At 30.7% G+C, this 12,462-nt stretch overlaps 1 protein-coding gene across 1 annotated transcript; it reads right to left on the reverse strand.

Annotated features, from left to right (window-relative positions):
* Positions 1-825: 825 nt before the first annotated feature.
* Positions 826-11,529, reverse strand: LOC111625753 (nucleolar protein 58-like). The gene is made up of 3 exons (XM_023368981.1): positions 11,388-11,529; positions 4,714-4,850; positions 826-949 (listed from the first exon to the last, which is right to left on the reverse strand). The coding sequence occupies exons 1-3, from the start codon at positions 11,460-11,462 to the stop codon at positions 841-843; spliced, it is 321 nt and encodes a 106-aa protein (XP_023224749.1). The 5' UTR covers positions 11,463-11,529; the 3' UTR covers positions 826-840.
* Positions 11,530-12,462: the final 933 nt, after the last annotated feature.

Here is a 12,462-nt window from a genome sequence, read left to right on the forward strand (position 1 = left end):
CTGTTTGTGTAAGAAGACATGTATGTTGAAGAGGTGCTTTTGTAAGAAAAAAGGCAACTTTTGTAACTCGAAATGCCATGATAGTTTGTTTTGCAATAACAAGTAATGTAAACTTAATTTTTATATTTATATTCCTTTATTGAATGATTATTTTTGTATGACTTTAATTAATATTACTGATGTTGTTTTAGTGTCAATATTGCCAACATGGCTCTGTGATTTTCCTTAAAAATGTTTCTATAGTGTATGATTAATTTCGTATCACTTTAATTAATTTTAATAACACAGACGTATGACCAATATTTTCAATAAATATTGTATTAAATAATACAAATGTTTTAATCCCAATCATCACTTTATTTAATTCTCCCAAACATATTTATGTAGCTAAAATTGGTTTTAAGTAATGTTCAAAGTAAAAACTAGTTTCATCTAAAATCCAAATATGTACAGCAGTAAATTCTAGTTACAACTAGAAAATTCTAGATGTAACAAAGACATCCAGTATAAACTAGTTTCAACTAGTTAAAATGCATCCTAACTAAAAACTGGTTTTGACTGCAACACACACACACACACACATATATACATATATATATATATATATATAAAGTCGAAAATTACACACACTCCACTTTCTATTTAAGTGTTAGATTATTAACATTTATTAAATTTACTTATACATTTTTTTTATTGAAATAATCACTTTTAATAAATTTTGTATACAAATTAAAATCATTTAAACAATTAAAAAGTTCTATTGTAACCTATTATACTAAAACATTCTAAAATAACTTAAAAAACTACCTTGTGCTTTTTCTCTTTAAGAGTCTAGCACTTTCATTTGAAATAAAATAAGTAATTTATTATTATTTGTATTATAGTTAAAGAATACTTACAAATAGCTTGAATGATCATTGTGTCACCTTCATCGGGATTGAATTTCAATCTGTATTGAGCCAAGCCATACACAAAATAAAACAACAAAGAAATATTTTAGTTTACAAACTCTTCATTTTAGAAAAAAATGAATTTTTGAATATATTCTCAGAGGTAGTGACGAGAAATTAACATCAAGAATTTACAGTATGTAATATTTTAATCATTGAAAATAATGTACTATATACTCTCACTAATCGACTCTGCTTAATCTGAACCCATTTAATTTTCTTTCCATAAATAAAAAAACCAAATACTGTAATTATTTTTTTTTTTAAATATGATGCATCAATAAAATTAATATAAACTACATATTTTAATATAAATTTATGTACCAAATACATTATATTATAAACTTTTAATGTACATATTTGTCTGTATTATGGTCGCTGGTCTTTTGGTAAGATGTCGCATCCGAGGGACCCACCTCTGTCCTGCTAACGGGTATTATAGTCACGTCAGCCCTCCAAATACAGTTATCCTGACATGGATAACTGTCACTCCTCATGTTTTGTCTGTAATCTTAAAATTTTGAATACTGATTCACTTTCATGCTCACATTGTTTGAAAAATGCTCATTTTTATTGTTATGGTATTGGTTGTGCTACTTTCCATAAATTTAGTAAAACTTATAAAAAAAAGTTGGAAATGTGGATCTTGTAGATCAGTGAAGACTACAAAAGGAAATGTAAATTCAACTTTGGAATTGGGACAAGATAATGATTTAGGTGAGCAACTTTACTTTATCTCTCCAGTTAGTAACAAACTGATTGATTGTAATAATAAGCAATGTAACCTAGTGCTCACTCCAATGACACCCAAGTGTAACAAGTCAACCCAGTTTGATAAATTATTTTTAGAAATTAAACAAATTTATAATTTATCTGGAGAATATAAATCAAACAAATAAAAGCATAAAGGATTTGATTCAATTTTTATCAGATAAATTTGATAAAATTAATGACCATATTAACTCTCTAGAGATAAACAATAAAAGACTTTTTACTGATATTTCAGATTTAAAATAAAAAAATTNTCTGTGGTGTTAATGTTCTAGTCGAACTGCTAGATGTCACTAGTTTTCTCTAATGCCGCTATGGTACATGCTAATTCACGAAGGTTTCCACTATTGTTGTACAAACTACTTTTTTACTTTCCTGACTCTGGTAAGAAATGATCCCCAAGATATTTACATTTTTGGAGTCAAAATTGTCATTTTTGGACTCAGGATCTTAAAACGTTGAGAAATGCAAAAAAAAATTCAGGGTTTTTTTTGGTGTGTGTGTAAATTTTGGTGGTTAAAGATTGATGGGATGGGAAGATAGACGGGGTCATGTGTCATATTCTATGTAGGGTCATACTTAATGATTCTACTCATTATTAGCATTTACAACTTTTTTTTTTTTTTTTTTTTATAAAACTTAAGAGTTTTAAAGGAGTGGAAAATATTAAATACTTGGACTAAAAATGGTATAATTTACATAAAGGTTAAAGCAACCTCTCCACCTTCAAGAGTGTCTACATTTGAGTATATTGAAAGTTTATTTCCTGATGGACGATCTATTAAAACATAAGATAACTAATTTTGATAGGGACAGACTATATATTATAGTAATGTAGGATGCTTAAATAATAAAAAATAATAAATATCAGAAAATAAATCATATTATTTCTGGATATGATTGTAATTTTGGAATACTAACTTTTTGTGAGACATGGACTAATGAAACTCACTCTCCATTTAAAATAAATAATTTTAATATGGAAAAAATCGAAAGACAACCTAACCAACATGGAGGTATAGTTTTGTATATGAATAAGGATTTGATTTATGAGGTAATACCTAATTTGACATTTACTAAAAAATACATAGATGTGATGACAATATCTATCAATAAAGTTTTGATTGTGGTTATTTACTGTTCTCTGGCTAAAACCACAGTTTATTTTTCAATGTATTAAATTTTATAATTCATTTCAATATTACTAAATTAAGGAACTATAAATTTCTTATCATTGGCCATTTTAATATAGACCTTCTTAAAGATTCTTCGATAAGTACTTGTGACTTGTTAAGCTTTTCTGAAAATTTATCATTTTTGGCTGATTGGAAGCAACCAACCAGATTTGATAAAGACACTCACTCACTCCTTGATTGACTTCAGGTTAACCAATATTAGTCAGAATTTTTAATTCATCAGGACTTAATTTCGGATCGTATGCCTATAGTTTTCTTTCTCCCAAGAAAAGATACGGAAATAGGTGGTAATTCGTTAAAAACATGTAGGAAAATAAATAATATGTCAATACATTTTTTTACATAATGCACTGTCAGCTTGTTTTGCTTGAGATTACTATTATTCCTCAGATCTTTCTGTTAACCAATTGATGGATTACTTTCAGATATCCTGCAGATTTTTATTAATATCTTCCCAAGATAAAGCAAAAGGCATTTTTGGCAAAAATTATCTCAAGCAATAGAATAAAGTTAATTAGCCAGAAGAGGAGGGTGTTTAAATAATTAAACAAGTGTTGTATTTCAGGAGATTGACATGCAAGATTAACAGAAGTGAGAAGGCTATGCAAGGATATTAGAAATAAAATTAGGAAAGAAGAGGTAGATTACTATGACAGACAATTCTCTAATATATGTTCCTCAATCGAGTTTTGGCAAGAGATTAAACATCTGCTTATTGTTGTAGTTAAGACACAGAAGGACATACAAATTAATCAGTTGAAGTATAATGTACAACGTTTTTCAAAATGAAGAAAAAATAAAAATGATACAAAACAACCTTTATTAGAACATTATACAAGTTACCTTATAATTCTCTGTGACCTCTTATTATAACCAGACCAATACTGACAAATTAAAAGTTTTATATAAAAAACAAGCTCTTTTAGACAGCTTTAAATTAATAAAGGTTGGCAGGAAAGAATTTTATATAAGTGATGAGTTAAATAAATACTTTAGGCTCTCTAACTACAATTATCGATGGAAAAATAATTTAATTCTACCAAAAGTTAAGCAGTGTTTTGGCTGAGATGCACCAATTTACCAATTCATATATAACTGGAATGCTTTTAAAAAAAGAATATAAAGATTTGAGAATTTATGGGCAATTTAGACAAGTTGTTAAAAATTTGAACTGTATTTAGTTTTGTGTATTTTTTCTTTTTTCTGTTCTTTATTTTTTTGTGTGTTTGTTTTGTTGATTATTTTTATATNTGGTGATCAAGTTCCAGACAGTCTTTCTTCAGGAGAGTGGAGTAGAGGTCCGAATTGTTTTACCAGCCTGGAGGCTTTCCTATGGCGATCACCCCATACTTTAGGCTCTCTAACTACAATTATCCATGGAAAAATAATTTAATTCTACCAAAAGTTAAGCAGTGTTTTGGCTGAGATGCACCAATTTACCAATTCATATATAACTGGAATGCTTTTAAAAAAAGAATATAAAGATTTGAGAATTTATGGGCAATTTAGACAAGTTGTTAAAAATTTGAACTGTATTTAGTTTTGTGTATTTTTTCTTTTTTCTGTTCTTTATTTTTTTGTGTGTTTGTTTTGTTGATTATTTTTATATCTGTATTTTTTTTGACACTGGAAAAGGCTAATGGCCATAATGTCATTTAGATAAATAAATAAATATTCCCTTAGCTTTATATTCCTCTAACCTGAATTATCCTATACAATAATTAATTTAAACTGACAAGAGTATACTGTACTTCAAAAAAACTAATTGTATCAAACGAAAATTAATTTTTACTTACCTGTAAGTAAAACATAATGTCATTTTTGCCATTTCACTACTTGGTATACCAGAAATTAAACTATCCATTTTTGATCTAATACACCTCATTAGTTCTTGAACATTACTATTTGAAACACAGTTTATATCCAACTTATCCTATTTTGAACAAAAAAATCCAGTATTTAATCAATTAATTATAAAAATTTAAGAATAAGTTTTAAATTTATTACATAGTAACACTTTAACAAGTTCTCTCTAATACTCAAATCAATTAATTCTAATTAAGGACTGCAGTATATTTTAAACATATTTTTCTACAATTCTTTTAATAGTATAAAATACAAACACTGAACCAATTTACGGTGTGGAACGATCGACTAGTCATAAAAAACAAACGTTTTCGAACCCCTTTTTTATGATTAGTCGATTGTTCCACACTGTAAATTGGTTCAGTGTTTGTGTTTGATAAATAGTATAAACAAAAGTAAGGAATAATTACAAGATTAATTAAACTTCTTTTGTTAAAACTAAACTTATGATAGTCAAAGACAATATATTCAACATATTCTTATATAATTAATAAATCAAATTTTGATGTCAATTTCTATTTCTGTATTTATATAGTTCAGAAATATGGTAATACCCTAACTTTTGTGATTTTCAAATCTCGTCGATTCGTCTTTTGTTTGAGCGCCACACAACTCGTAATTACTCACTCCCCCCACACTATTGTTCAGCTTACATGTTTGGACGTGTCACACAGAATCGACACACAGCTACAATTTATTTTGTGTTATTTATTTCTGTTTTTGTTATATCTACGGAGACTTGAGAGACTATGTGGTGATTTCTTGTAACCGTGAACGAATCAAAAGATGAGATAAGATTAACGAGAACATTTATTAGCTTACATACACCCAACTTGGATTTTAGACAAATTGCGAAATTATACCCTGATTTATGCGAATTTGACTTACGTGGTTATCACTTGATCCCCCATATCGTGCAAGTTCAGGGTATTACTGTATAAGATTTTATAAGAATTACAACTTAATTTAATATTGAAATAAATAAAAAGAAAGTTAAAAATATGAATTTTTTTATTTATAAGACTAGAAAGTATATTTAAACTTTAATATGAAGACTGTCAATTAAGTCATGGCAAAAGAATTTTTCAAAATATAATTTTATTATATAAATCAGTTATGCAGGAATTTCTTCTCCCCTATTATTTAAAAACTTTTTGACAAATCCTCAGAAGATGCTTTACTCCACATGCTGAATTCTTTTACAGGATGTCACCCCTGATCTCATCTTCATTGTGAAGCCATTTTTCATGTAGAGCTTCTTTGACCTTTGTAATCAAATCAAAATTATAGGTCTTCATATTGTGATAACTGAGCAGTAGCTCGACCCTTCTTACTTTCTTCGCTTCAGGAGATGGCCTATGTTGTAAACGAGTGGGAGGGTTAGTGAGGTCAGGATAAAGTGTTGATAGTACACAAGGAGGACAGGCAGGACATATAAAATAACATATTTAATAAACAACAAAAATTTACACAAAGCGAGTACAAAAGCAAATAGATACAATAGATGAAAAGTTAAAATTTCTAGGTTGTGACAATGATTCTTTGCTCTTGTTGATAGATCTTTGCAGTTCTGGACCTTTATCGGTAAGAATATGCTGAATACGTTGTCCATTGGATACATGGGTCCCCAAAATTCTTTAAGTTAACTTAACATTAATATAACTTATAACCAAGAGAGAGAGAGAGAGGGAGTTTTTCTTGCCACAGCATAAGAGTAATTATCTCTTATGCTGTGGTGATCAAGTTCCAGACAGTCTTTCTTCAGGAGAGTGGAGTAGAGGTCCGAATTGTTTTACCAGCCTGGAGGCTTTCCTATGGCGATCACCCCGAGGCATGGGTATGACTCCTTTTTATACCCATTTCGCACGAGGACTGTCGGGGTTTCTGAGGCAAGGTGGTCCAAGTCCAATTTGGGTCTGTCATTTGTTTATGCTAATTGTCAGAAATCAAACATTTCATCAAATTTATTACTTCTTTCTATCCAGTATTGTTACTCATTCTACCTCATGAAATTGATAACAGCTGTCAAACAACACGGAATTAATTGCTGTAGGTGGCTAAGGTCAGGGTATGTAGTGCAACTTTAGTAATAATTGTTCATTTGGTGAGTCATCTGATTGGTGTTATCAATGTTAAAATCAGACGAAATAGGAAGTGTGTGGGTTTGTTCAGTTCAGAATCACCTTGTCGGTGATCTTTTTGTTACCCGAGTAACAAGTTTAGGTTCTTGTTAATTGGCTATTTACTTATAGATCATAACGAAGGTGGAAACGTATTTGAAAGTGTAAAAGGTCACTTCTCGAAAATTGACGCAGAAAATTGAAGGGAAAAAGGGTCTCAATCTCCCACAAAGGGAGGAAACTGGAGGAAGAAGGGAAATAATGATTGGGGAAAAAAATTGAAGCTTTAAAATTCACAAAAGATCTTAAATCCTGACAATATTAAATGAGTTGGGGATGTTCCAGTACTTTCCAGCTTCACTTAGAAAAAATACTGTATCTTTGCCATGCACATGACAGTTAACATTATTGTGCAGAATGATTAGTAGGTCTTGCATTGACTCAGATTGCATATATCACATAATTGACTAAGATCTGTTTGGAAATGCTTACTAGTTCGACTGCTGAGACAAGACACCACCTATAAAAGTTTCTGGTGATTTACCAGTTGCTACAAGACCCACCAATCTTTGAGGATGAGTTAGAGAGTGACCACCGCTGATATCATTCCCCACTATCAACTAGCCAACTGGTAAGTGTTTCCAAACAATTCTAAATGGTGATGTTCTACAAATGATCCACAATAACTGCAATTAACTGTTGTCCACTGTATATTTTCACATGTACAAACCAACAATATACAATAAGCATCATAACCATGACATTTTCACACACTATTCTTAACTTCTTAGATTGGGATAAATCAGAATGTTTCCAATCATTACCTTACTGTTTAAGTTTTACTTCATATGACCAAGACCACGTTTCAGCTATTACCGAGGATGTGTACTCAAATATTACTCAACTTTACTGTTATATCTTTTAATTGGCAACACTGAAATTCACAAGACCCTTTTCAGTTACCCACAATTCTTTTTGATGCTGTAAAATTGTTTATACAAAAAATTCGAAAAAATGGCACTGCATAAAATTGGAATATTCATGTCCATGTAAAAATACTTTCTAAGTAGGAGAAGTTGACTTCCAGAGATATCATGAAATCACTAAAATGTAGTTTCATTGCTATAAGTCAGAAAATGGTATGCATTATTATTAGTTCTTGTTAAAAAAAAATGATGGAATGTGGAAAATGAGGATCATTTGAAAAAATCTAGGCCTGCACACTACTAAGCCAGTATTGAGAAGGTCTGCAAACTACTTTCTACACCACACACTCCAATTATCAGAAACATTTCCAAGAAAAATGGAACTTGCCAGAGGATTGCACAAAACATAATTCATAAGGATTTGAAAGCAACAAAAGTATAAAAGACTAAAGTACACCACCATTCTGCAGAACACAAACAGAATTGCAAGACAAATGTTCACAAATTGTATGTAATGACACCTAACGGCAGGTAGATCTGAATTTATGGTGATATTGGATGAAGCATATTTCTATTTAAGCCACTGCAAAGGAGTTTGGAACACATGTTGCTCTTTTCCTGATCAAAATTTTCCCAAAATTTAGTTGGCAGAATGCTACATGAGCTGGTCAGAAGGTTTCGTGATCTTTGAAGGAATGATTGGAAGAGGAACACTTCCTCTTATAAAAGTCCCTAATAAAGTTAAAGTGAATGCCAACTATTAAAATCAGCAATGTAGCAAAGCCATATTTAGAAAGAGAAATTCCTTGTATATACCCTGAAAAAGATGCACAAAGTTGTCTTCCATCATGACAAAGCCTATTCTCACACTGCAAAAGAAGCTGAGTATTGCAAACATCTTAAAAACTTCTACAGATCTCAATTATATAAAGAAGTGATATAATAGTAATATCTATCTATTTATTACTATTAAATCACTGGACTGAAGCCTCTTCAGTTTTGGATTCTTTGACGACAACTTTTCCACCAACATGCTACAACTCTGAGTGGGCTTTGTTTGCCAAACAGCAAGAAGCTTACATTGAACAGGTCAAAGCAATTTACAGAAGGGTTTTTAAAGACATTAATTAATTTTGAAGTTGAGTAATATTTGCATATACACTCAGTACAATAATTCACTTAAAAGTGTCTCCTCTTTTTTGTAATGTGCCAAGTAAATTTAAGCAATAGCCTATTGTTGCTATTTTTTTGTTTGTTCTGTTAAGTTTACAGCAAGGCAATACTTGGGTGATCTGACTAAGGCAAGGCTGCCCAAACCTGACCCGCCAACACATTTGAATTTGCCCGCCCACAGTAGCAGTTGGTTGACACCATGTGCGATGTCGTGCTACCAATAATGCCAACCGCCACGTGACATGATTGGTCGAATGCGGAATGAACTATGACTTGAGTCACTGCCACACCGCTGTTAATACCTAATCTATGCGTTTATTACACTTGTTCTACTTTCGTGTATTAAAATTAAATTGTTATCACCAATTATTGAAAGATTATTAGCTAATAAGCCCCTTTATAGGTCTCATTGATGTATTTTTTATTAGGTATTATTAAAACATGTGCAACTTAAAGCTTTGTTTGATTCAAATACCTATCCATTTATAGAAGAATCATGAGTGTAAGCAAGTATGATTCACTAGGTGGCCACCTAGAGAATCATACTGACATGTAATTGAAATTATAGCCTGCCTCCAAAATGAATTGGGTAGCCCTGGCCTAAGGGGTTTGTATGCCTTTCAGGTCTTTTAAGAGTAACTGGCCACTATTTAGGCATTACAGAGGTGGAGAAAACCTAAAACACTCCATGTGGCTAGTCAATCCTGGCAAGGCATGAACCCATGACCAACCTCTCAATGTTCAGGGAATGGAGCCACTTGGCCACTGGCAGGCCTGCTATTTTTTTTTTTACATCAATCAATTCTTCGCAAAAAGAATAAATTATTGGGAAAGATGTCGGTGCCATTTGGTCAGTAGTCACGTCACCAAATGGCACCGACAAATGTCACGCGACACATCCAACATTTAGAGCACGTTCGTAAAGTAGAACGAGTTAAGCGAGAATGACGTCATCGTTATTCTTATTTCGTTAGACTTTTCAAACAATTTGTTTATAACTAAATGGATGTTTCTAAAATTAAAGATATGAATGTTGCTACTGCAGCATTATCCAAAATATTTTTCTCAGATTGCTTCGGATATCGTCAGGCGCCATTTTCTTAACGAAGTAAACTAACTCTTTCCCTCATGAACTTCGTTAGAGTTTCGTTCGAAACGTCATCACCGCAGAGAATGCGCACTAAGCAAGACTATTTTCCAACGATTCATTACTAAAGGCAGCCATTCCTTTAATACACGTTAAGTTAATCCTTTGAGGGTGTCTGACCTTGGGAAACTTCAGAATTTCCTATCACCCATACACAAAGAAGTAAATCTCTCAGCAGAGATGTAGCTAGGGTGGGGCAAGTAGGGCACCCCTCTGCGAGTGGCACCAAATGGTCTCCAAGACAAACAAGATTTGTTTATGGAGGAGAGGGGTGCCAATATAGTGTCGTGCCCCAGGCGCCAGTTTTGTTCACTATGCCATTGTCTCTCAGTCAGTCGGCCATGGCATCTGATGACGACATACTGGCTGTTCTTGGATGTTTATTGGCAACAAATTCTATTAAAACTCGCTGAAAAAAAGTATGCATAGAAGTCTATGGTGTAAATAGTAGTAGTAGTGGTGGTTTGGGTAGCACTTATCACAAAATTAATTTTTCACATAAATAATTTTTTAATGGAATTATTTCAGATCACAAAATTAATTTTTCATATGAATAATTTTTAATGGAATTATTTCAGATCACAAAATTAATTTTTCAAGAGAAATCTTGGGCTATAGATTCTGTTAAAAAGCATCAATTATCAGCAAAAGATCAATGGCAAGTCGATTTTACTACAAAAAAATTCATGGATTAAATTTTAGAGGCAAATATATATTAATAATTCTCAATCACATCCGATATTAGTACAAATTGTAAACATTATTATTGCAAATTAATTTAATAATTAAAAAGAATTTATTAAACTTTGTCTTATTTTAAGTTNATAATTCTCAACCACATCTGATATTAGTACAAATTGTAAAAATTATTATTGCAAATTAATTTTATAATTTAGTAAACTTTGTCTTATTGTTAAAATATTATTTTAAGTTGTCATGTTTTAATTTACTTGGATATTAAAACAATAAATTTTTTAAAATGTAAAAGAAAATGATATAGAGTATCAAGATGTTTTATGAAAACGGAAGAAATGAATTGAGAAGTTTTCTAAATATTAAAATTATTTATAATTTTAATTTACTCAAGAAATTTTCAATCTGAAAATAATTTATAACCTGAAAAATTAATTTTTTAGGTTATAAATAATAAAAGTTAACTAAACTGCACAAGTGCGAAGACAAAAGCGACACAAAGAAAGACAAGTTTTAGAAATGTTGGAGTATTGTTTAATTCTTACCTTAAATATTGCACATCCTGCCGGAGATTCAAACAAAACTAACATCTTCGACCTTCTCATGAAAGTCCTTCTCATTTATGACTACGACTCAAAACTTAATCGCCGCGAGAACAAAAGCGACACGACGCACATAGGTACAAAGAAAAAATCAAACTAAGACTTGCTGCCAGACCGTTTATCGGATTACGATTAACCAATTTTAAAAAGTAGCCGAAAAATAGCCATTACCAACTCGTATATATTAAATCATGATTTAAAAATACATTTAAAGTTTTATTGTTTATTTTGCATATTGAAAAATTATTTTTAATTAAAAATTTTGAATTTAGTTTTTATTATTTTTAAACGTTTTTCATGGAAATTAAGTAAATTATTTTGAATATTACGAGTATTTCTAACAGCTGAATAGTCGGCGTGTTGCTCTGAAAGATTCAAATTCCAGTTCTTCATTAAAATAATAAATTTGTATTTATATTTTTTAAATAATAAAATATGATAAAAAGATGAAGTGCTTTTTTACTTAATTAATACGAAAAAAATTAATGGAATCAGTGGTGATATTCGAAATATTTAACAAAGGGTTCGCTAATAGAAAAGTTTTCCTAAGCCCCAAGCCCGAGATATCTCGGGCATGTTACATAGCGATAATAAAACTCGGGCGTTTGGACCCCCTAAAAAGTTTTTGTTTTTTTTTTATTTTTGAAATGTTTTTTAAGTCTCCACATTTTTTCAAAATGCGCGAAAAAATTTTATCGCGATTTTAATTCACCTTTAATGATGCACGATTCACGCTTAATTGCTTTTAATTTGTTTTTTAATGGGAGTTTGATATCAAATTTTATTCATCGTTCTAAACTTGTAGTGCACAAATTTTCCTTCGGTAAAGTTATTTAAAGCTAGTTTCTGACGTCAAAAACGACCTGCGATCGTTTTTTAATTTTTTTAATTAATAGATTTTATTATATATAAGTTTAATTAAGTCGGGGGTCGGAAATCGCAATAAAAATTTTAATTTTTTAAAAATATTTAAAAATATACGGCTAGCTAGTATTCACCCTACTATAAACTCATCTCC

Source organism: Centruroides sculpturatus, unplaced genomic scaffold, assembly GCF_000671375.1.
Source record: "Centruroides sculpturatus isolate CEXI.00-Female unplaced genomic scaffold, Cexi_2.0 scaffold99, whole genome shotgun sequence".
NCBI classification, from domain to species: domain Eukaryota; kingdom Metazoa; phylum Arthropoda; class Arachnida; order Scorpiones; family Buthidae; genus Centruroides; species Centruroides sculpturatus.